We start from the raw sequence: 27,262 nt of genomic DNA, 5'->3' as shown, positions 1-27,262 counted from the left end.
ATACCAACAAAGAATATGAAAAAATCTTGAAAAATATATAATACTCTATACCTTGTAACAAGTTTGCTGCTTCCTTCTTACAATCAATTTCGTAGGTCTTGTACATATTTGGTGGAATTTTCTCTACTCTTTGTAAAAAAGAAAAATAAGTTATCGTTGAGGAACCTATACCAATGATGCAACTCAATAGAATATTGCAAACAAAATGTACAACAAGACAGTAAATTGTTTGAGCATTACAATGACAAACAACCTTATAAATCAGTTTGACTATTGTTCATATAAATTGTTTGCTTTCACTCTTTTTAAGTTTTTTTTTGCTTGCATATGTGCGTTAGTCAGTATTTTAGTGAGTTATAAGGGATATTTTTTAATATGAATTATCTACAAATATATTGTTTTATAAAGTAGATTCAGTTTTCTAAAAAAAAAAATTGCTTAAAAAAATGTTTAATTTTAGTGTGTCTTAAGTTTTAATCTTTAATAAGCAATATCATAACATTTCATAGTTTCTGTTGAGTTTTGATATTTTTTCTATTGAACTGAGTGTGCAAAGTATAAATACTCCATAACTCTATCATCCTACACATTTAATACATTGAAAAAAATCCCATTATCATATTCTATTGATTAAATTTACAGTAAATTCTTTTAAATGTCTCTTGGGCACTGAAATAAATAAACATTGGGTTTATTTTCAAACACATACATTCCAACATTACTTCACAATTTACTTTAGAGACCCCTAAAACTTTTTGATAACCTCTATATCTGATAAAATAAGCTTTACTGATTAAAAATATATAGCAAATTGATTTGTTGAAAACAAATCAAATTAAGAATTTTTCAAGCTGTATACATACTTCCTGAGAGCTTCTATAAAAATCATCCTGGCATCTGGAATATCTGGTAGCTAAAAAAAAAATCACAGAAAGTCATTATTATTATTATAAATGTGTGAAAGTATGTAAAACATTTAAACATTCCACATTTTAAACAGGATTTCCCGAAGAATTTGTGGATATAAGGTTGGCGACTGTCAAAAAGTGTTTACGCATTTACTCATGAACCGCTCAGCCAAAGCTTTTCAAATTTCAATATATTGTTACTGTTAACAAATAGCGGTCAAGTTCAATAATGACGATTTTCACTTTCACTTTCAGGAGTTGTGGTTATTGTGATATTGAAAAATGCCAAGAAGACACAAATAAATGTTAAGCCTCTTGTTTACCATGTTGTGCTCATGAATCATAAAGTTGAGGATAATTAGTTGACAACTTACTGTGTTTCATTCATGTCAAGTTTGATGTACATTGGCCACAAAGTATAAACTAGTCTCTTAATAGCCTGTGTCGCTCACCTTGGTCTATGTGCATTTTAAACAGCGGACACAGATGGATTCATGACAAAATTGTGTTTTGGTAATGGTGATGTGTTTGAAGTTCTAACTTTACTGAAAGTTCTTACTACTTACAATTATCTCTAACTATAGGCCGTAGTTTTTTTATTTTTAGTTTTACGAACCCTCCTACCCTAATTCTTGCCAAATAGGAAAAAAAATAAAATTGAAAAAGATGGATTTTTATTATTTTTTCTCCTCCGACCCAGTGTTTTTAATGAAAAAAAAAAAAAAATTTAGTTCATAACTGCATGAAAGAATCTAAATTTATGCTCTTGGTGATTTAGTAAGTTGTTGCACATTGATTTTCAATTTAAACCTTGTCAAGAAAAGAAAAAATAGTTGTTACACTAGTAGAAAATCTCCTGGTGAAATAAAAAAAAATAATTTTGATATTGACGGTTGGTATTAAAAAAAAAATCAGCAGCAGCAGTTTTTTTTTTTTTTTTCGTCCTCCTACCCATTGGTTTTGTCAAAAAATTTCGTAAAACTAAAAATATAATAACTATGGCCTTAATGAACTTTGCCCATTAGAAACAGAGAAACTTATTTTGTAAAAATTTGCAAAAATTTACGAAATTAATGAAAATTGTTAAAAATTGTCTATAAAGGGCAATAACTCCTTTAGGGGTCAACTCACCATTTTGGTCATGTTGACTTATTTGTAGATCTTTCTTTGCTGAACATTATTGCTGTTTACAGTTTATCTCTATCTATAATAGTTTTAAGATAATAACCTAAAACGGCAAAATTTCAATTGGGGGCAGCAACCCAACAACTGGTTGTCCAATTCATCTGAAAATTTCAGGGCAAAAAGATATTGACTTGATAAACAATTTTACCAGATTTGCTCTAAATGCTTTGGTTTCAGACTTATAAGCCAAAATCTACATTTTACCCCTATGTTCTATTTTTAGCCATGGTGGCTATCTTGGTTGGTTGGCTGGGTCATCAGACACATTTTTAAACTAGATACCACAATGGTGATTGTGGCCAAGTTTGGTCAAAAGGACTAGGGGCTATAAGGGCCATTTTTGGCCCCACCCCCAAATTTCTTTTAATTTGTCATGTTGTTAGTCTATAGACCTTCTGAAAATAATTGAATTTTGGGTCTAGCTCGTTTATTCTGTTGCCTAGCAACCACTATAATGGCGGAGTTAAAGTCATCAAATATGATTATTATACAGCTTAAATATATCTATATTTGAAATTGAACCTGTTTGGCATGTACATAGTGAACTTTACACTTGTACACTATTTAAATATTACATAATTAATTGCACATTTTTGCCAAATTCACTGTTGTTTCTCCCTAGCAACACATCTGTGCCCATGGCAACCGTAATTTGTTTTCTATTTTACAAGATTTAATTTTAAATATATTGCAATAGAAAGGCAATTTAAGATGCAAATTGTAAAAAGAAACAAACTCCAAGGTAAATATTAAGGGGGAAAGCAATATTGAAACATCAACAAACAAAATAAAACACCGGGTATTGCTGATATATACAGATTGTGCATCTGATGCTGGGCGGGGTCTCACTTATCAGCGACAAGAAGAATAATATAAAGACAAGACACATTTATCGCTAAGAAATCTTAAATGAATAGATACAGACACATGCATTAAAGGGTGTTTTCAAAAGTCAGTGTATTTCCATTAGTAGTTATGTTTCAGGAAGGGGTTGGGGTTGAAAAGGGCACTTCTATTTACACCTTTTTAAGCTTGAGTAAGTGAAAAGTTAAGAAAACTATCAGATATATATGATAAAGACAATAAAGATCCCACAACTTCTTAGACTGTCAACTTGTTTGGTGTTCCCGCTGTGTCTTTATCAACCAATTTATTTTTGACACTTACATATTACTCTTTTACATAAAACCACATGAAACCAAATCAATATGGGAAAAGGTAACTTTTTTTCCTACACAATTTATGAAGAGGTATATATTTTTAAAATGTAAAACTGGGTGAGGTGACAAAACAACGGCACCCCTTATCATTTAAGTATTGAAGTACACCCCAACCCCTAGACATATGTAGAGGATCGTTAGGGTTGACTTTTCGAAATTCATCTTATTTTTATTATCTATTTCATCTATATTTATAACTGTATCATTCTATAGCATTACAAAACTGGAACATGCTACCATATCGAATAAATCTGTATTCTTAAAATTTTTCTATATTCATTATATATATATATACATGATATACATTATTTGTTTTATTGTAGTTCTTATGAATGTGACTAGTTTACTTTTCGCCTTCTCTAATCTTAGTGTCATATGACTTGATCATCATGACAATATTCATTATATATTCGTCAAAATTATTGAAAACAAGAAAGTGTCTTTAGTACATGGATGCCCAAATTGCAAGACTAACAATGGCCAGGAAATCCTATATTGGGACAGGCCCATAAAATCGGCAGGCTTAAACATGTTATTTTGAGATCTCAAACCCCCTCTCCCTTTACCTCTAGCCAAAGTAGAAAAAAATCAAACACACAACAATACACACAATAAAATTTACTTCAAAAAAAGTCTGAGTCTGATGTCAGATTCAACTACCTTGACCGAAAACTTAAACCTGAAACGAGACACAAGGACAATTGGACGAACATACTCACGGACGAACAGAATAAGAAAACATAATGCCCACAAATGGGGCTTAAAAACAAAACCGGGTCACATTTTAAAATTTACACTTTATTTTTATGCATGATTATAAAACTATTCAAAACATAACCTTTAAAAAGGTAACAGACATGTAGTATGCTTACAGACTTCAGGCTCTTGTTTCTATGCATGGAAAGGTAAATTATCCATATATATATACATTTGCGAAAGCAAATTTACAGATCTTACATTGTTGGGTTGATGTTTAGACGAGTTGTATAATATACATAATGTTACTTTTGTACACAGCCATGTATCACCATCATTGATGGTGATCTGATGGATAAATCTGTTGTAGAGTTGTCACTGGCTCAGATGTACTTATTTATATGTACATGTATATATGGATATATGGATAGTCTTCTTTATGCCGTTTCTGTTTTCTACCATCAAATTTTATAGAACTTGTTCTCTATGCAGGTTACCCACAAAGAAATATCCAATTGGAATATAGGTAGAAAGTAAAAACACAAAAATACCGAACTCCGAGGAAAATTCAAAAAGGAAAATCAAAAATCAAAAGGCAAAATCAAAAGTCCAAACACATCAAACGAATGGGTAACAACTGTCATATTCCTGACTTGGTACAGGCATTTTCTAATGTAGAAAATGGTGGATTGAACCTGGTTTTATAGCTAGCTAAACCTCTCACTTATATGACAGTCGCATCAAATTCCATTAAATTGTCAACGATGCATGAACAAAACAAACATACTCAAAGAGTAAAAATGTCAAAAATAGGGGTACAACAGTCAATATTGTGTTATCATCTTAATATCTCTACATAAACAACAAATGTAACAAAGAAGCACAAAAAAGCATACATTAATTTAACATTCTCATTTTGCTTTTCTTATACGGCTGAATTTATCTATGTAAAGTCTACCCATAATGATAGAAGGTTTCATTACTGGTTTAAAAATGCGCGTATGAAATTCGCACAGGTAGACATAAAAATAATTTTGTCGTATGACGGCATACACAAATGAAGACTTACGTAAAGTTTATATAACAAAAACAGACTTAACAGTAAAAGTAATAATAATAGATAAAATAATGGTGTGCTTTAAAGTATGACGGGATACATAAGTACAGTTTCACGTCAAATATGCTGAATTTATCTATGTAAAGTCTACCCATAAATGATAGAAGGTTTTCATTACTGGTGTAAAATAGCGCGTTTGAAATTCGCACAGGTAGACATAAAAATAGTTTTGTCGTATGTCGGCATACATAAATACAGAGTTTCATTTTCAAAATTAATCTCGTGTTTCTCGCCAAATATGGAAATTTAAGCAAAATAATCTTTTAAATTCGCCCCACCCACCCCCTTTTCGTAACATAAATCATGGATCCGACCCTAATACCAGAGAGAGAAGATTGACCCATTCAAACAACAGATTTTGAATTGATAATTAGCAAAAACATCAGAAATGTACAGATTTAGTTATATTGAAGGTCTATTTAAAATTTCATAATTAAAAAAAAATGTCCTCAAAGTTGTTATTGACTCCCTTGCACATGAAGTTCATTGCTTTCGGATTTTTTAAAGAAATTTAGCTAGATATACTTACGGAAATAAGATTAGGAATACACTTTGCATTTATAAACAAAAAAATAAGTTTCTATAGGCATAATAATGTATAAACTAAACTTTGTCAGATGAAAACAGCAAATTTGGACGGCAAATTTCAGCTTTTTATTGCTCCGCTGGGCTATGAAAAATATAAAATAAACTATCGCACCAATCTTGCACCAAAAATATTTTTTATCCGAAGTTTGATACGTATGAACTTGTCAAAATGTTAAAATTTCTAATTGGTGCAAGCATGGTGCGGTGGTCAAAATTTTGAAAAACCATCAAATTTTCTGTATTTTTGCTTATTTTCCCAATTATGACGTCATTTGCACCTACCCTTGTGACGTCATTGAACCTTTTTTTGTTAAATAGAAACATCTTTTTTAAATCATTGACTCATATTCTAATAATTAATGGAGAAAAATCTGCTCTGTTAGAATTTTTATTATCTTGTAAATATGGGGCCATTTTAGGCCATTAAAGCCCCTACTCCTTTGGCCCAGTAGTTTCAGAGGAGAAGAATTTTGTAAAAGTAAACTAAGTGATGAGAAAAGCTCACTTGGACCTGTGTGGGCCAGTGAGCTAAAAACAAGAATGTGTCCCCAGTACACAAATGCCCCACTCGCACTTTCATTTTCTCTGTTCAGTGGAACATGACATTGGGGTATTTACTCTAATTTGGCATTAAAATTAGAAAGATCATATCATAGGGAACACGTGTACTAAGTTTCAAGTCGATTGGACTTCAACTTCATCAAAAACTACCTTGACCAAAAATTAAACCTGAATCGGGACAGACCAGACAGACGAACAAATTAATGGACTGACGTATGAAAAAAAAAATGGATGGATGCACAGACCAAAAACATAATGCCCCTCTACTATTGTAGGTGAGGCATAAAAATTCAAACTTGATCATTAAAACTTTTATTCAATTTTTTTTCAATAAAACGATTTTTCAAACATTAACATATATATATATAAAGAGCTTTAATCTTACTGGTCTTGGTTTCAGTAATGCAGGAATAAATTTTCCAATAAAGTAGGACTTCCTAAAAATGCTGAAAATAAAGTGATTATATATATATTAATAATTTTCTTGTACTTCAATATCAGCCAGCAAAAATCAATGGTTGAAATTTGGTTATCAAGTCATTTTCAGGGTCTTTTACAGCTGACTTTGCAGTTTGGTATTTGCTCATTGTTGAAGGCCATATGGTGACCTATAGTTGTCTCATTGGCAATCACACCACATCTTCTTATTTTTATATCCACAGTTAGTGATTCTTGTCTAGCAACAATACTCTGTTTTCCACCTTGTGTCTTTGGTACTTGAACAGATTAGGGAAAAAGACATGAAATCTTGTATAGGTCCATATCAATAACTGAGGTAATGGTAAACATGAAAACAGCTTTCAGGCAAGAATTGATCTCTTGATTGGTGTGACATTTGCAGATTAGAATTTTGTCCATATTTTGCCTCATAATAAATAGTTTAGATGATATAAAAAGGACAATCCATTTCGAAATTCCAACAATATTATAGGTTATGTATATCATTCTATAATTAAGGGGATACAAATCAAATCATGAATAATACCTGGCTTCCATCACTGCTGATGGCATTTTGTTATTGGTTTCAAATGCTGCCAATGCTTTCTGAACATCTTCTTCTATCTGATTCTGAAATTTTTACAGATATCACATTTATTTATATAATTTACAATTAAATAAGGCTTATTGAGTACAAGATATTTAGAGATCTACTAACAAAATAAGTTAGCTCACAAAATGAAAAAGCACAACTCATATCTTATTTCCACAACCTAGGTTTTTGCAAAATTCCATATATCCTGTATAAATCCTTACCTTGAAAGAAGATGATCCGCTTGATGTGTCAAACATTCCAACTTGTTCTAATGGTTCCTAGCGTAAAATAAACTTCACATTAAATTTAGAAAAAATAAAATTATAAATGAACAAGAGATTAGGTTCCTATCTTTGGAATTAAAAAAAAAAAATCAACAGTACAACGAAGAACATTTTAGTTAAATACAACAATGTTTAATTAAAATAAATATAGAATCAGAATAGGGAATGTGCCAAAGAGACAACAACCAGACCATAGAATAGACAACAGCAGGTTACCAATAGGTCTTCAATGCAGCGAGAAACATGCAGTTTTTAGTATTTACTTCTTTTAAAAGTCTTTTAAAAACTAAAATCAGATTAAAGTTATAAAACAAAATGTACCTTTAGATCAGCTAGTCTAGTTTTTCCAAGGACAATGTAATCTGATAGTAGATCTTTACACTTTGAAGGTACAAATGGTGGTCTCAGGATATGAACCTTTAAACAAGATGGCTGATCATATGGTACCAGATCTGTTAACACCTTCATCAGGTATGTAAATGTCTTCTTTGAATTAGCTAAAGACCTTTGGCTGTCACCAAATAAATTCTAGTAAAGGGAAAATATATATTTAACATGACACTATACATGGCAGAACCAAGAGGTCTGTAAAATATTTTTTTTATCACAACATTATAATTTTCAATATATATCATATGCATCAAAAAGGATGAGGCTGCACAAGAAGTGTAAAAAATGCTAACTTGCTACAACTCAACATTATCCAGACAAAATATTTATGTTTTCCATTCAATAAAAGTCAAAAAAACTTTGTCAAAAATTTGATGACGGACAGTAGAGAGGTTACTAAACATGATCTTGTCTTCTGCATATGTCTAGCACTTAATACTAGATCTGTTTTTGTCTTTTGCCTACCTCAATGCATTTAAAAAAATTGTGTGAACAAATCATAAAATATACTTTAATTCTCAGCAGGTGACTTACCAGAAACCAGTCTTGGTATGAATGGAAGACATGTGATCCCTCATTGCAACATTGCCGACAAATCAAAAATACTTTCAAAATATGGTCAGTCCTGGATTCTTCAAAGGCCATCTTCAATAACTCCAGCAAAACATCTGAAATATTTCTTGAAACTAAGTGATACTAGAACAGGCTAACTTTATAATTACTTCTTTACAACAATACTAAATTTCTTACTTATCTGCAATCTTAGCTACAAGATAATGATCATTTTAAACAAGTTTATTTCAAAGTCTTCTTTCATTAAAAGGAGTCTTACCTGGTAAATGAATTACATGAATTTGTGAAATAATGACCTGGTCTTCAGATAACAAACACATAAAATTGCCACATGCACTGAATCAGAAAATCATGCAGCCATGAAGATTATCAGACACAGAAGGAGAAAATTGTAAACATTATATTTATCAAAGTTGTACATATATCGATGCAAGTTTGTTTTTTTGGTAAGGTACACATGTGTATGCTATTTATAGATAGGTCTGTTTGATTGGATATATAAGGAATGCGGGTAGCATGTCATGCAAGGGTGGTTTTAAGGTAGTTCAAGTCATTCAAGTCATTGCAGTCAAGTGTTCCAGAGGCTTTTTTCTAAGTAAATAATTATAAAAAAATAATTATTTACAGGTTGATAGTCCAGGATGGGTCGCAAACATTGATGTGCTAGTCCGAGACAGACAATTAATTAATCACAAAACTCATTGGTATTAAATGAATTACGTATCTATAATACTAAAATTACGAGGTCCAATTTGTCAGCCGTCATCACGTAAAAACGATGAATCAAAGAATTCAACTTTATATATAACTAATATAGTACAAAGGTGTAGATTAAAAATTACACCACTCCAGGCCCCTTTGGTTTCCACGTAATTAATATTGCCAATAATTAAGAAGTTCCGGGTTGAGTCCGATACCGATACCAATAGTATATTCATCTGTTACATATAACCTTATCTGTACGTTCCGCATTTGACAGGCGCACCACCAAACGGTGTATTCAGGATATGCTATATACACGGGTCATAATCACAGGGTTGACGCTACTAAATTGTCAAATTGTTACCTATTGTAGCATTTTAATCAGTAAGACTTTATAAGATAACAATACGAATACTAAAAATAAGGCGTATAGGTACAGTTTTCAATTTGTTAGCGGGCATGACGTAAAACAGCGAATCAAAGAATTCAACTTTATTTATAACTAATATAGGACAATGCTGTTGATTAAAATAATACTCCATCCCAGGACCTTTTGTTTTCCAAATAATTGATATTACCAATAATTGATAAGTTTCAGTTAGACGGGTTCAAACAGAAAGATTTGAAAGCAGAGAAAACTATCTTATAATTGGCATGACTTTATCAGATGACAATACTAATACAAAAATAAGTCTTGCGCATAGTTATATACTCTAATTCTGTCACAGACCCGCGATATCACAGGTGTGTTCTAATATTTATTATCTGAATAAAATGCACTTGACTTTTGCAAGTGGCTACTCCCAATTGAGAGTTTTGTATTATATAGATAAATGCTTTATGTTCGGTTGAGGTTATGAATTAGAACATAACTGTTCATTTTGAGTTTCATTTCTTTGTGATTTTTTTCAATTACAACATGATTCAATCTGATCTTTTATACAACAAAATATATTCATTTATGTGATCTGGTAATTTGAGGTATTTTTCTTCTTTTTCCTTACCTTCAGCAAGAGTTCTTGACTTCTGCGTACAGATAATAAATACAGACCAGAATGCACAGTAATGATGCCAGTTTACGTCTGCTGTATCTAATGTCTGCTTTAGCATCTCCAACACATCTGCTGTATCCAAAACTAATATAATCTGAAATCAGTTTTTAGTACACAGAATAGAAAATTTGACACTGTATGACCTTCAAAATCATTATAAGTATACTTATTTCAGACGCTTCTCTCCTAAACAAAATCTTTGTAAAAAGGTGGGGTTTTTTTTCTGTTGTCAACAGGGGTTGTACCAACTATTGCCTTAACTGACACTGATTGCAAAATTAATCATACCTTTAATAGAACCCTTCCGTTTAGTTTTAGTTTAAACATATTTATTTATAGTGGATTGGGAAACAAGTTTTACAACTTATATTAATACCTTTCCACTTTGCGGGTGCGAGTGCTGCCTTGTAGCGGCATTAGCCTACTCTTTTTAGAAATCTACAAGGGTGTCTTTAACGTGCAAGAGATATGGCTCTCTCTTAACACGGGTCAGCCATTTATCGTCCCCTTCCGACGGACTATCATCGTTTCCTCAAGACCATACTCGCAAATGGTGTCAAGGGAGAGCCGAAAATTGAGTTCCTGAAATTTTCATCCCGAACGGGAATCGAACCGGGAACCTTTGTGTTAGTAGTCCGATGCACTAACCACTACACCACGGCTCTCAACCCTCCCGTGTTGCAGAAAACAAAAGTTCAAATTATCTTTTAACATGACTATCTTCTATTGTTGAATTTATTTCCAATTAAAGCAAATGTCAGCTTTGTAAACCTGCTTTTTACAAATTTATCTTTTTTTTACTCTTTATCTTTCTATGTGTTTGGCTTCCTAAATATATTATCAAAACAGAAATATATTTCATTTACAACAAAGCCAGTGTCTAATTTTACAAACCTACAACCTAATATGCATTCATAAATTATTCACCTCTTTACACAACTCGGTAAACTGAATTGGCAGTTTGGCAAATTTCCAATTCTTCTGTAGGCAAAAAGATTCAGCAACTTCAAAAGAAAAAGAAAACTTGATTAAGTCAGATCCTATATTTATAAACTGTTTGATAAATACATCCCAAAAGCAAAGGAAGTCTTCACTCTTAACTAGATGATGTAGTAATACATACCAGAAATAGTGGGATTGTAGGTAAATATCTGTTGTAATAAAAAGCATCCATATTTCTTCAAGGATACATCTGAGCAAATCATATGATCACATGGAACCAATGAAATGAGGAGTGATTTTTTGTCATTCTTCATGTTGTTAAGATGTTCTGAAATATATATAACACTATCTTGTTCTGAAATATATATAACACTATCTTGTTCTGAAATATATATAACACTATCTTGTTCTGAAATATATATGACACTATCTTATATTTGAAAAAAAAGATTTGATGACACTGATAAACAATCAGCAAAGAATCACAAGTCCCATTTTTCCCTTTGCATTTGCACTTAGCAATTGCAAACTTTCTAAAAAGAGGTGTTAAAGATAAGGTCATAACATATAGAAAAGATGTGAACAAAAAGTCAGGAAGATTGTAATTCAATAGCAGTACATTTCTGAAAATTTAAACAAGAGTGCACACACTGAAATGTCTCGCCTTCTTTACTAATCATTGATATTATGTTGATACTCCTAAATATAAAGCTTTATTACATCTGTCACATAAACTTACATTAACCAAGAAAACTAAACATTGATCAATGAACCATGAAAATGAGGTCAAGGTCAGATGAACCATGTCAGACAGACATGTACATCTAACAATGCTTCCATACAACAAATATAGTTGACCTATTGCTTATAGTTACAGAAAAATAGACCAAAACACAAAAACTTAACACTGAGCAATGAACCGTGAAAACCAGGTCAAGGTCAAATTAAACCTGCACGACTGACATATAGATCATAAAATATTTCCATACACTAAATATAGTTGACCTATGACATAAAGTATTTAATAAAAAAAAAAACAACTCAAAAACTGAACTTTGACCACTGAACCATGAAAATGAGGTCAAAGTCAGATGACATCTGCCCGCTAGACATGTACACCTTACAATCATTCAATACAACAAATATAGCAAACCTATTGCATAAAGTATGAGAAAAACAGACCAAAACACAAAAACTTAACTATAACCACTGAACCATGAAAATGAGGTCAAGGTCGGATGACACCTGCCAGTTGGACATGTACACCTTACAGTCCTTCCATACACCGAATATACTAGACCTATTGCATATAGTATCTCAGATATGGACTTGACCACCAAAACTTAACCTTGTTCACTGATCCATGAAATAAGGTCGAGGTCAAGTGAAAACTGTCTGATGGGCATGAGGACCTTTCAAGGTACGCACATACCAAATATAGTTATCCCATTACTTATAGTAAGAGAGAATTCAACATTACAAAAAATTCTGAACTTTTTTTTCAAGTGGTCACTGAACCATGAAAATGACAATGGACATGTAACTGACGGAAATTTCATAACATGAGGCATCTATATACAAAATATGAAGCATTCAGGTATTCCACCTTCTAAAATATATATCTTTTAAGAAGTGAGCTAACACTGCCCCCGCCATAGCCACCGGATCACTATTCCTATGTCAAGCTTTCTGCAACAAAAGTTGCAGGCTCGACAACAAAATAAAGAATTTCCTTTTTACAGCATATAAACATATTGTCTGGTATTTATCTGTTTTTGTTAAATTTGATTGATAATATGTCAGACAGAGCTAAATGTAAACTATTTAGATGTCTCATTTATAATTTCTGAACACATAATATTTGTAAAATAACTCACGGCATATTGTCTGTGTTAAAACAGTTGTACAGACCTACAGTAAATAAAAAAACGTTTTAATATGTAAACATTGGAGAAAAAAGACACATGATTGAAACATAGGATAAAACATTTCAAAAATTCACCATAGACTAATCCTATCACAAAGGAAAAGAACGTGCACTGTTGTTCTTCATCTAAAACAATGGGACCAGTTTATGCCACCATCAATATTAATAAAGTCACTTTTAAAGTTTTAAATAAATCTTCCAAGACTGTTAAAACCATACACCCTAATTTTCATCAATATCAAGGATTTTTTTAAGTATCAAATGTAGGCAAGGTTTTTTTTGTCATACAGTACCTTTAATATTCAAATGGATTAGTTTATTTAATTAACTGTAAAATGTTCAGCAACAAGACCACAGGTTTACTCTAGCTTTATTTGAAATTACCTTTTTTACAGAATGATCTGTTTCAGACTTTTCTGGAAAACTGTAGTTTACTAACAAACTTACAACACCTGAAATAACATTAAAATGTTTGTTTTCATACATGCTGTGCAACTATTTCTATTGCATGTTTCATAACATTGAATAAATGAAGAATAATTTAAGCATCTTCAGAAAAATGTAAAATCTGAAAACTACTGTTGTTTATAAACCTTAATTCAATGTTAAATATTTCTTATATTGAGGTGATAACGGACAATTGATTTCGACCAATCATGGGTTATATACAATCCTGGCAATTATTTTATTATAAAGAAGAACCTTTTAATTATCTACACTTCTTTCAAACTTATACCTAACAATACCTTAAACCAAACAATACCTTAAACCAAACAATAAAACAAATACTTGTCTTGTACGACAATCAGAATGAGAGGATGAACCTAAAGTGTATATGTTCACCTGATTGATGCAAGCTAGCTATAAAATATCAAACAGAACAAATAGTCAAATAGTAAACAGTAAATGTCATACAATACCATTAAAATATGTTCTGTCTTTATTGGTTTCTCCAGAGTTTAGAATTTCTTCAGCAAACTCAGAAATGAATTTAGAATCTGTCTGTTTGCTGAAAATCAAACACAGACATCCAATTGAATTAAAACTCTTAAAGAAATCCTCTTGATTCTAATACACAATTGAATACCCCATTTGATCATAAGGTTTGAATGTCATATCTTCTTTAAATTTTGATTTTGCCTGTCCTATTATATATATTCTCTCTGCTTGATGAGGTCTACAAAGCTGAACACACATGAAAGGACTTAACAATGTCCCTATGAATAGAAATTCATTTTCTTCTATAAAACATATCAAATCTGCTATAAAATGAACAAGAATGTGTCCAACGTACACGGATGCCCCATCTGCACTATCATTTTCTATGTTTAGTGGACCTTGAAAATGGGATAAAATTTCTAATTTGGCATTAAAATTAGAAAGATCTTATCATAGGGAACAAGTTTGCTAAGTTTCAAATTGATCGGACTTCAACTTAATCAAAAACTACCTCGACCAAAAACTTTAACCTGAAACAGGGCAGACAGACGAACAGACAGACGCACAGACCAGAAAACATAATGCCCATAAATGAGGCATAGTAAATGGGGCATAAAAATTAGCAGATATCTGACCAACTTATTTCATGTTAGACAAAACGTTGTTTTACATTCAAATTGCAAAAATTAACACTAACTTGAACAAATGCACTGTTCCTATGCAGTTACTTCCCTTATTTATGGCACAATTGTCTCAAATACAACCTATCTTCATTCAACATGTCAGAAAAGTACCTTTCTAATGGTTTACTTTTGCAAATAGTGACTTGGATGGAGAATTGTCTCATTGGCACTCATACCACATCTTCTTATATTTATTTTCAAAAAGCTCATTAACGTTACTTTCAGAGTTATACTTACAATCTTAGATATGAAGCCACAGACATTATGTTTTCCTCATGTAATATATACATAATTGGAACTGGTAAACAGGTCTACAATAATAAGAAAAAAATCAGATTTACAAACATCTTGATAATATAATTATATATAATAATTGATAGAGAATGAGACAACAACCCATTGACATACATATCTTTTCTTGTTTAAATACCCATCCCATAATGTACTTACTGAAGATTACGGTTTTATACTGGTGTAAATTAATATTTATAAGCCTAGTATAGTTGATGAGTTTTTAAACGAGAAATTTGGAATATTGGACATCAATTTCAACAAGTATTCTGAGAGTATTGCCTACCGGTTAAAAAAAATTGTACTGGAACAAAATACTAACTTGATCTATAACTTTTCATGGTGTAAACTATTATTTAAATATCACGTCAATATCTTCAAGCATAATAAATAAAAAGTGTGGAAAACTGATTATTTGATTGACATTTACACGTCCAAGGACCAAATTCATCAGACCAGAAAAAAATAATACTTAATCTGAAATTTGTCATGATAAAAGAATATACCAAATAACAAAAAAATATTTTCAAGCAAGAAGAAAAAAGTGTGGAAAAATGATTTGCTGGACTGACAGATGGACAGACAGAGTGCAAACCTTAAGTCCCATTCAAATTTTTCTTTGGGGATTAATAAACAACTGCACTAAGAGCACACAATACTCCCTTAATGTGCATATTGAAATTATTTTTGAGTCTTGATGGTAAAAGTTCTATAACTCTGAATTAACGTATCTGTATTTTTTTTTTTAAATCAGTCTTGTCTGTTGTGATGCTTTTTTTTTTTGCTTTGTATTTATTTGGTGAGTTGAGGCCTGTTGGCAGCCATACAACATCTCATTATTATTATTATGTGTTATGAAAATAATTATGAAAAGTTTCAAGTAAGGTCCAACATTTGAGAAAAATACTTAAATCTGACATTTTAAGTCCTGAAACTTAGAAATTGAGAATCAGAAAGAAAAAAAAACTAAAACGAAGCTTCCTTTTTGACAATCCCAGCAATAACATGAAGTTTTGAGGAAATAATCCAGGTATGATGGAGAAAGTGTCCAATACTGTGGATTCATTATTATTCGTTGGATACCAATTTTCGTGGATTTCGTGGGCACAGTGAAACCATGAAATTAAATATTCAACGAATGATAATTTTTCTATAGGTTTGTATGCAGACTTCAGCAAAACCACGAAATTAAATATCCACGAATATGTTTTTCTTAATCCACAAAAATTGGTACCCATGAAAATAAATGAATCCACAGTATGTGAAAAATTGCCTAAATTCAAACAATCAAATTACCCAAATAGATCGAAAATGTCAGAGAATATCCTGTTAGTTAATTTGTTACAATTTTTTGGTTTTTTTTCTAATTCAAATAATAATGTTATATTACCTCATTACATAATATATTGAGGAATCTTGGTCTGTTAAAATATTGTCCTTTCATCAGTTCTTTAACCACACTGATATACATTTCTATAGACTCCTACAACAAGAGCATGTTTCTAGTTTCTAGTAGAGTGCATGGTGTAAGCAAGAAATATGAGCTTAACTTAAATATTCAATGTAAACAATTAGGTCATATGCAAAAATAATGCAAAAATTATGACCTTAAAAATCTGTCCTCATATTAAATTTCACCTAGGGGATTTTCAAATGTTGGCAGGATTGCAACAGAAAAACATATTAGCACCAAGTGATGGCGATAGCTTACATTATCCCTTTTGGCCACACATGCTATAAAAAAGAATCACTGGTATTATGAACTGCTAATTTCATAAAAAAATTTATAATTTCTTTAATCAAAAAGAATTTAAGTATAACCAGATGCTCCGCAGGGCGTAGCTTTATACGACCGCAGAGGTTGAACCCTGAACGGTTGGGGCAAGTATGGACACAACATTCAAGCTGGATTCCGCTCTAAATTTGGATTGTGATTAAATAGTTGACACAGCATAGGTTTCTGACACAGAATGAATGTATTCAAATGAACTTAAAATTTTTGTTTTCTCTTAGAGCAATTCACTATGCTGTTGAATATTAATCCTCTCAAAAAAATGTTTGAAGAAATTTTCTTTTTATTTATGAAATTTCAAATGAGAAAAATTGAACCCAATTTTTTAATCACACCCCCCTTTCCCTTATTCCAAAACTAATTTCACTTAAAATATTCTAATGGAGTTTGCAACAATTACTACTCATTTAAATACATCATAAAATATTAAGATGTAAAAAAAAACTGCTTGTTATCACTGAATGGTAAAGATTATTTAAATTTATCAGTTGGTAGTAAAAAGTGAATATACATTGCATATTGTATATAACAAAGATTTAAGTTGATTCTGGACAAAGAAAGATAACTCCAATTAAAAAAAATGTTTGCAGATATTTCTTGCTTACTATACTGGACAAAGAAAGATAACTCTTAATTAAAAAAAAATTTGCTATTTCACAATATTGTGAAATTAGATATTTCTTGCCATTGCACAATACTGTGCAATTGAAAAGACTTGCTATTGCACAATACTTAATATAATAATTTTAGATCCTGATTTGGACCAACTTGAAAACTGGGCCCATAATCAAAAATCTAAGTACATGTTTAGATTCAGCATATCAAAGCGGCCCAAGAATTTAATTTTTGTTAAAATCAAACTTAGTTCAATTTTGGACCCTTTGCACTTTAAATTAGACCAATTTTAAAACTTGACCAAAAATTAAGAATCTACATACACAGTTAGATTTGGCATATCAAAGAACCCCAATTATTCAATTTTTGATGAATCAAACAATGTTTAATTTTGGACCTCGATTTGGGCCAACTTGAAAACTGGGCCAATAATCAAAAATCTAAGTACATTTTTAGATTCAGCATATCAAAGAACCCCAAGGTTTCAATTTTTGTTAAAATCAAACTAAGTTTTATTTTGGACCCTTTGGACCTCAATGTAGACCAATTTGAAAACGGGATCAAAAATTAAGAATCTACATACACAGTTAGATTCGGCATATTAAAGAACCCCAATTATTCAATTAACAAAGTTTAATTTTGGACCCTTTGGGCCCCTTTTTCCTTAACTGTTGGGACCAAAACTCCCAAAATCAATACAAACCTTCCTTTTATAGTCATAAACCTTGTGTTTAAATTTAATAGATTTCTATTTACTTATACTAACGCTATAGTGCGAAAACCAAGAAAAATGCTTATTTGGGTCCCTTTTTGGCCCCTAATTCCTTAACTGTTGGGATCGAAACTCCCAAAATCAATAACAACCTTCCTTTTGTGGTCATAAACATTGTGTTAAAATTTCATTGATTTCTATTTACTTTAACTAAAGTTATTGTGCGAAAACCAAGAATAATGCTTATTTGGGCCCTTTTTTGGCCCCTAATTCCTAAACTGTTGAAACCAAAACTCCCAAAATCAATCCCAACCTTTCTTTTGTGGTCATAAACCTTGTGTCAAAATTTCATAGATTTCTATTAACTTAAACTAAAGTTATAGTGCGAAAACCAAGAAAATGCTTATTTGGGCCCTTTTTGGCCCCTAATTCCTAAAATGTTGGGACCAAAACTCCCAAAATCAATACCAGCCTTCCTTTTATGGTCATAAACCTTGTGTTAAAATTTCATAGATTTCTATTCACTTTTACTAAAGTTAGAGTGCGAAAACTAAAAGTATTCGGACGACGACGACGACGCCAACGTGATAGCAATATACGACGAAATTTTTTTCAAAATTTGCGGTCGTATAAAAATTCGACAAATACTAATTCATACACTTTTTCTACATGCATGTAAATTGTAATTCACTATAAATCTGTAGATCAATCTTGTTAATAAATACCATGATGCTAGCATTATCTTCCCTTTGTTTTCTGTTCAAACTGTTAACCATTTTCAAAAGTTCTGTAGCACATTCTTCTGCAGTGTGCAGAACTGTAGAACCACTTGTACTGTTTTGTACACATTCTTTTAAAATTCCTAAAAATAGACAAATGCTTTAAACACATTTAAATTCACAAACATAAAAGATACAATAGCAAAATAAATGGTATCATTTTTCAAATTAAATATTTTCCCAGATAATGTATTATCAAAATAATGTGCAATTTAAGAAGACAGCATAACATATAACATATAAAGGCATATAATGGAAACATTATGCATGTGGTGAAAAAATAGGTATGATCTGTTCAGCATTCCCCAAGTTATTTGTGTAAGGTAAAAATGTACCTGAAATAAGATCCTAATCATAAATATATAGCAAGTTCTTAAATATACAAATCCTCTCTCAAAGTTTTTTAAATATGGATAATATAAAAGAAGATGAACCAGCAATTAAGGCAAACAAAAAGTGAAAAATATTGAAAAATAAAGGACATGGGTAAAACATATGGCCAAACTTTTCATATTGATGGGAGGGTGAAAAGGGCATTACATAGCATTATCAAATAAGAAAATAAATAACTGGTAATTGTTAAATAAATATTTTTAATTACATAACATGTGAAAAAAGTGACATTACAACAATAGACATAAATCACACTCATACGGTATCATTGGTATGTATCAAACAAAAAACCCAAATCATAGGAACATAAGATAATTTTCTTTCCCCCATTTAATTTCTAACATATATAAATCCAATCAATTTTCATCTTAAAAAATTACTATAACCCAACATACTGACCTAACCTGACTATATTTTGATGCAGCTGATTTTTACATTGAATTTTCAGATGTATACAGGGAATTAATATATCTTGAAAAATTGCCTCTGCCTGCTTTGTAAGATACATATTATTACAGACTTTTAATGATATTTCTAAGATTGTTACTTACTAGCTGTGATAATTTTATCCTCTCCACCTTGGATTTTTTCTGCTTTTGTTATACTAATACTACTAGCCTGAAATTATAGGCAACATTATACAAATCTAAAGTTACTATCATTTGATTTGTCATAAAACATGTAAAATTTTATTGAGATCCATCATCCCAGATAATCTCATATCTGTGCAGCAGGTGTTTTTTTCATTTTTTTTATTGAAAATTGGGGTGCAATAAGATTTATCAAGGACCCAACTCCCTAATACCTGAATGGAATATGGGTGTTTTTCTCAGGGTTTCAAAAACAATAGTTTCCTCAAAATCTGAAAGCCTTTGGTTTGACCTTTTTTGCAAATGTGTGATTTTCTCCTTGTATCAAAAGATTACCTGGCTATGTTCTTGTCAGAACCCAATTTTTAGATTCAAATGATCACATGTTCACACAATTGCTGGGGACTTAAATAAAGATTTAATGATTTAGTTCTAATTAAGGAAGGCTATACTCCCTTAACTTGAAACTGTGAATCGTCGAAGTATAGATATGTTTCCTATGGCCATGTTAGTACAGGGGTCCTCAATATCGTCCAGGACAGAGAGGTTAAAAATATTGGACAAAAAAGGGCCATCTAAAATAGATTGGAAAGAGTGTCGTCAAGTCACCAAAGATAATATTTCCTCGTTGGTAAAAAGTGGTGTAAACAGGAAAAATCTGATAAAAAAATCTCTCTATTCATATTTGAATAAATATATCAATGTGGTAAATGAGAATATCACATTTTAAAAACAATTTAGAAGTAAATAATAGAGTACATAATACACCTATTTCCAGAATAAGAAATAAACTTCAAGAACCTTCAAAGTGGTTTGTGTTTGTACTGGCCGATAAATCAGCCAACAATGTGGTGGTGGTATGCCATAAATACTACCTGGACTTTCTTAAGAATGAAATTTTAAATTCATCTACATTCTAGTCCATCCGCTCCACAGAGAGTCATATAGTAAACAAATATATCACAACCACATCTATTCTGAACATTTGAAGGTCCATACTATGTATTGACAACCTTAAATTACACAAAAAAACATTTAAATATCGTTTCATCTCGGCCTCTAGTAAGTGTTCTACTTATCTTTCAGTGCTTTTAACAAGTTCATTAACTTCTAAAAGAGCTTATCATAAACTATTGTAATAAAATATATGAACATACATGTACTGGAATAAACTATTTTTGGAGTGTAAAAAATTCTTTGAATGTTTTAGACAAAATACATGCTTTTGATGGTCCTTTAATTCAGTTGACAGTTTTGATTTTTCTACTCTTTACACTACACTTCCACACTATCTTATCAAACAAAGGTTTTCCTATCTAATTAAATGGTTGTTTGGAAAATCTGAATGAAAATATATTTGCTGCAACTCATTTAAAGCCTTCTTCTCTAATAAGAAAATATATGTTAGATATACTTACTGTAGGTGTAATGAGATGATTGAAGCTATTAACTTTCTCCTTGATAATATTTATGTACGTTTTGACAACAAAGTTTATCGACAGGTTGTAGGTATCCCTATGGGCACTAATTGCGCCCCTTTAATAGCAGACTTGTTCATGTACTGTTACGAATCATAGCTCATGATGCAAGTCTGTAAAGACCCGCCAAAATTGCATTTAATTGATAAATTCAACACTTACCGTTATCTTGATGATCTTTTTAAGTTAAATAATCAAGAATTTTCTCAATATACTGCTGAAATTTACCCCAAGGAAATTACTTTAAACAAATCAAAATTAAACGGTAATAACTGTCCTATCCTAAATTTAGATATTTCGGTTTTAAACCGGAAATTCCACACTAAAATTTATGACAAAAGACAATTTTTATTCTCTATTGTTAATTTTCCATCTTTAGATGGAGATGTTCCTTCGGCACCTTCTTACAGTGTTTATATTTCACAGCTTGTTCGCTATGCCTGTGTCTGTTGTGACGTTTTTGATTTTAACAAACGTAATCTATGTATACTGAGCCAAAAAAGTTTAGCAACACTTTTTTTATATAATTTTTTTTTTTATTGTTTTTGGAAAAAAATATTTAAACATCATTGATATTATCCTTAGTTTTACTTTTAATTTAAAACAGTTGCACTTTTTTCCTGCTGATTGATTTCGCGCCATTTCAGCTTTGCACCTGTAAATAATGTTTTACCTTCTGTACCTGTACTTTTAAAACGGTATTAAAAATTTCTTTTTCACTAACGTTCAGAAACACAACATTGGTAAGAAAAACACAAGCACCTTTGAAAAAATTGCATGGGGCGTCAACCAGGCATCCCCGAAAATGACAGTCAGAAAGGTCTTGAAATGGTTGATGCCGGAATGAGGGTTGCTGACATCATGGCTCGATTTAATGTGCAAAAGGCAACAGTTAAGAGACTAACAAACAGATATCGACAAATTACAACTGCACAGGATAGGTCGATATCTCGTAGACAAACAAAAACTATCGTCAAGGGAGGAGCGATTCCTTCGCTTTAAATCAACACGTGACAAGTTTTTTCCGGCTAAAAAAGTAGTGCATTGACTAAGGGAAGCTGCTGATGTGCCTGCCAATCCTTCATTGGGGCACTTAGGGCATGGCTGAGAAATTGATTTTGAGAAACACTTTACTCATTTACGCATTTTGACCCTCCCGCGCTCCATACAAAGAAAATCCTAATGAATGTGAGTGATTAACATTCATGTTGCTTCTGACATATCATAATTCCATTTTTTTATTATTAAAATTATATGTTGTTATGATTTTGTAATAAAATAAAATTTCACATTTTTGTTGCTAAACTTTTTTGGATCAGTATATTTCTGGTAGGTTATTAAATCAGGAATATTGTAACAATAAATAACTTAACACCTTTACTAAATTTTTCCAAAGATATAAAGATTTGGTTTTATAGAAGTTTGGTGGTACCTGTAAAAAACTTATTTCAAATGAGATAGCACATCCTCATTGTTACAGAATGTTGTTAACGGTGCCCAGAAATATAGAATTGATACTTGTTAACTTATTGCTCCTTTCAAATAAACTTATTCTCAAAGGTTACCTATTCAACACTATAATAAGATCATTGAATATTGTTTCTATTGATATAAATATTGATTAAGTTATTAGTAAATTAAAAGCAAACTAAATATTACTAGTATGTTATATACATATACACATTCTTGGATCTACAATCTGTCGATACCTGTCACTTGGCATTGCACAAGGTCATGATTTTCTCTGACTGTTTATGACGTCTTTACACTAAATCCATTGGATGTTGGATGTGTACAGATTGATAATTTAGTCTTAGATGCATGATTTTTTTATTAGTTGTTAGTAGCTTTGAACTAGCTGTCAGTTAACTGTGAGTACTCTCAGATCTGTTCCTAGTGTCTGTGTCTTTTTGTTGTTGGGATGTACAAGTACCGGGCCACGTCCACTTGTATTCTTGTCCATCTGATGAGTTAAGTGTACTATTGTTTGTCTGTTTGTCTTTTTCATTTTTAGCCATGGCGTTGTCAGTTTGTTTTAGATTAAGGAGTTTGACTGTCCCTTTGGTATCTTTCATCCCTCTTTTTTAAGCCTTTTTCAACTGATTTTTATGGTTCATTCTTATGTTGCACTGTTATACCACTGTCCCAGATAAGTGGAGGGTTGGGATCCCGGTATCATGTTTAACCCTGCCACATTATATATGAATGTGCCTGTCCCAAGTCAGGAGCCTGTAATTCAGTGGTTGTCGTTTATGTGTTACACATTTGTTTTTAGCCATTTATTTTTTTTTCTAAAATAAGGCTGTTAGTTCTTTCTTTTGGATTGTTTAACATTGTCTTTTAGGGGCCTTTTATAGCTGCATGGGCTTTGCTCATTGTTGAAGGCTGTACAGTGACCTATAGTTGTTATGTCTGTGTCATTTTGGTCTCTTGTGGACAGTTGTCTCATTGGCATTCATACCACATCTTCTTTTTATATATATCTTGTCTTCTTACTGGATAGTTAGGAAATCATACTCTTTACATTAATAAAAGTAATTAAACTCTGTACCTCTGACAAAGAAAAATAAACTCTGTACCTCTGACAAAGGAAATTAAACACTGTACCTCTGACAAAGGAAATTAAACTGTGACAAAAGAAATAAAGTCTGTACCTCTGATAAAAAAAATCTAACTTAGTACAGTACGGATAGGGACTTATTTTTATGGATGTCTTAATCCGTCTAGTCGGATATGAATAATCGGACATTTTTATGGTAGGTAGTATGGTCATTAATCAACAGATCCAGGTGTAATTGGCAATATATTTGTCCTTTCATCTTAATCCGTGTTGCTAGAATTACGGTTCACTGATTTCAGAATCAGGTTACCTGTAATTTTAACCTCTCAGTCACTTTATTGATTACATCGTTTTTGACATAAAATATTTTTACAGGTGAAGTACTGGAGAAAACTGTTTTAATAAAAATAGCCTATTTTTTTAATTATGGTTTTTATATTTCAACTGCTATTTATTTTCTAATTTGTTCCTCAAAATTATTTTTGTTCTATGTTCCTTGTTGTTTATTTTTTTGTTTTTTTGTGTATCTTTTTCTTATTTGTTTGCATAAAATTTCAAAAATATTTTTACATGTATTCTATTTCGGGAAGCTTACGGTTATTTTTGTTTTACTCGTAAATCCATTGATTAGCAGAATGCTGTCTCAAGGGTTAGTTTGACACGGCCACATGCAAAATATTTCTATAATATGTATTTAATATTCAGTCTGTGTTGGGTCAGTTCCGAGATAAAATAAAAAAAAATAATTACAGTGAGCAATACTTGTTTATTATTTAAAAGCTTGCTGATTCTTTGTAGTTTTTACTTTTTAATACTGTAAACAATGTATTGTCCGAAACTTCAAAGTTGGAGATGTATAACTAAGATCGAACGCAAATAATAACACTAGAAGAAGATATTGATTCTTCCCGGACATAAGTTTATTTTAAGATTTACGTGCTTGTTCATTATGCTAAATTTATATAATTGATCTGCATTTGGGGGTAGGGGAAAAATAGGGTCCGGATCTCGAATCCCGGGCTTAAAAACACGAAGTCCCAAGGTCCCGAATTTAATTAAATCAAAATCCTGACATCGCGAAAAAAAAAGAATTCCCAGATTCCGAAAGTGTTAATCCCGAAATTAAATTAATTGCATAATATTAATTTACGCACAATCCATGTAAAAAAGGAAACTTGTATGTTATATATTTTTAACAGCAATCTGTTAAGAAAAATTTGCCGTGAAAAGATAATTCCATGATACACATATTAGTGATCAACAGCGTGTATATGTGGTTGAACTTTTAACTTGACTCCACTCTCAATATTATTGAATGCTAATAAAGGATATTAAAGATCGATTTTGTCCACTGCACGAGATTTTTATATGGCGGGAAATGTCGTAACAGTAAACTCAGGTGACCTTACTGACGACCGTGGGAAAATCCATTCATGATTAAATTTGATGTGGAATGATTGACAATATAATTGTGCGTTAGTTTTGAGGCTCTTGATCGATTGACCAGGATAGAAATTTAATCGATTTACATACATGTAAAATCAAAACAAGATTTAGTCTTCTGTAACTATTTTTTGTTTTATTTTTATCAGTCATTTCCCGGATTCCCATTTAAATAATCTACTTTGGAGAACTCCTTTAAATTTCGGAAATAATACAACATCGATTTAAAAATTCTTACAGACTGCGAGAGCTATAGAATGACTAGAAGTACGACAAAAAGTAAAGACAGCTGATCATGACTAGTACGATTAGCCTTCAACCCCATTTGGGTATAAATGTGCATTTATTCAATAAACTATATAAGGTTAATTTTTGATTTTCGTGTATCGATTCGTAAAATATATTTTTAATAAAAACACCGGCGATTTTCTTAAAATAGTCGAGACATGAAAATAGAAAGGCAATATCTCGAGTGTCCACAATTTTTTGTAAAATAAAAAATAGGAATCGAAATATGATCACGGCGTTATAAATATTGTATTTACAGAACCAATTGTTTGACTTTCAAAAAGATAAACGGGAAATATGTCAAAATAGAAAGCACGAGTGATCTGTCTGACCAAAACGTTTTACCTGCGAGAAATGATTGACAGGTGTGAATTGATGTAGAGGCTCCGACGGGGAAAGTTGTATGAAAAGGAAAATAACTGTATTCGCAATGCCTATACCTATTTTATAAATATGATATGTTGGCCTTATACTTAGAATTGTGTTTCTAATAATAACATATCAAGGAACAGGACGTACCTCTGACAAAATGACTTTGACATCTTGATGATATGTGACTAACTGTAAAACAGCATCCTTCAGCACAGATTTACTTCCATCTGACCTATTATCTTTTACTATATGTCTTGACTCTACAATTAAAAAGAAAACATGAACATATATGAAATACATCAAATAAGAAACTTAATATTTCGGCACATAACTTTCACACAAACATACCTGACATCCAAATATTTCATATGTCTACTGTCTAGTTTGATCTTTCTGTTTGAATGAATTTTCACTAGTAATTTTAAAGGCAAGTTTTAACCTGCTGTTCGGTGTGTTCCAAAGCTCCATGTCGAAGACCTACCTTGACCTATAATGGTTTACGTTTCTAAATTGTTACTTGAAAGGAGAGTTGTCCCATTGGCACTCCAACCACATCTTTCTATATCTAGTTACAGAATAAGCTAGTAAATTGAGAATGTAAGAAAAAGTTTGTGCATAATGAAACTAAAAGTGTATCTCTCAGTACCTTCTAGCTTTATCACTATCAGATCAAAAAATGGGGATTATACAAAATTTATGCAAAAATGATATAATCGTGCACAGAAGATTAAGTTTGTGATTTTTGTATGAATTGGTTCAAGAATTGGAATAACATTATTTTTCACAGGTCACTTGTTTCATAAGACTTTGAACACTGAGCAATGAATTGCTAAAATAAGGTCAAGGTGGAATAAAACCTGCACGACTGACATGTACATCATAAAATATTTCCATACACCAAATATTGTTGACCTATTGCATATATAGTATTAGAAAAAAGACCAAAACTCAAAACTTAACTTTGACCACTGAAACATTAAAATGATGTCATAAGCAGATAACACCTGCCAGCTAGACATGTACACCTTACAATCATTCCATACACCAAATATAGCAGACCTATTGCATACAGTATAAGAAAAACAGATTAAAACAGATTAAAACACAAAAAATTAACTAGAGTATAACCACTGAACCATGAAATTGAGG

The 27,262-nt window shown here is 31.4% G+C and overlaps 1 protein-coding gene across 2 annotated transcripts in view; it reads right to left on the bottom strand.

The window, feature by feature from the left end:
- LOC134721388 (Fanconi anemia group A protein homolog) overlaps positions 1–27,262 on the bottom strand; it is a 56,933-nt gene that overhangs the window by 25,891 nt on the left and 3,780 nt on the right. For both annotated transcript variants that reach the window (XM_063584354.1, XM_063584355.1), the window contains exons 2-19: positions 26,261–26,373; positions 19,934–20,000; positions 18,936–19,072; positions 16,482–16,574; positions 15,038–15,111; positions 14,099–14,187; positions 13,563–13,630; positions 13,129–13,162; positions 11,433–11,579; positions 11,237–11,313; positions 10,262–10,403; positions 8,517–8,650; positions 7,914–8,120; positions 7,530–7,586; positions 7,261–7,343; positions 6,661–6,721; positions 864–913; positions 52–128 (exon numbers count right to left, since the gene is read on the bottom strand). In XM_063584354.1, the coding sequence (XP_063440424.1) occupies positions 52–128; positions 864–913; positions 6,661–6,721; positions 7,261–7,343; positions 7,530–7,586; positions 7,914–8,120; positions 8,517–8,650; positions 10,262–10,403; positions 11,237–11,313; positions 11,433–11,579; positions 13,129–13,162; positions 13,563–13,630; positions 14,099–14,187; positions 15,038–15,111; positions 16,482–16,574; positions 18,936–19,072; positions 19,934–20,000; positions 26,261–26,373 (1,710 nt within the window). The remainder of the gene's footprint in view (positions 1–51; positions 129–863; positions 914–6,660; positions 6,722–7,260; positions 7,344–7,529; positions 7,587–7,913; positions 8,121–8,516; positions 8,651–10,261; positions 10,404–11,236; positions 11,314–11,432; positions 11,580–13,128; positions 13,163–13,562; positions 13,631–14,098; positions 14,188–15,037; positions 15,112–16,481; positions 16,575–18,935; positions 19,073–19,933; positions 20,001–26,260; positions 26,374–27,262) is intronic.

The sequence above is a fragment of the Mytilus trossulus genome, chromosome 6, assembly GCF_036588685.1.
Source record: "Mytilus trossulus isolate FHL-02 chromosome 6, PNRI_Mtr1.1.1.hap1, whole genome shotgun sequence".
NCBI classification, from domain to species: domain Eukaryota; kingdom Metazoa; phylum Mollusca; class Bivalvia; order Mytilida; family Mytilidae; genus Mytilus; species Mytilus trossulus.
The sequence above is the reverse complement of the archived record's forward strand: the minus strand, read 5'-3'. Positions and strand labels throughout refer to the sequence as shown.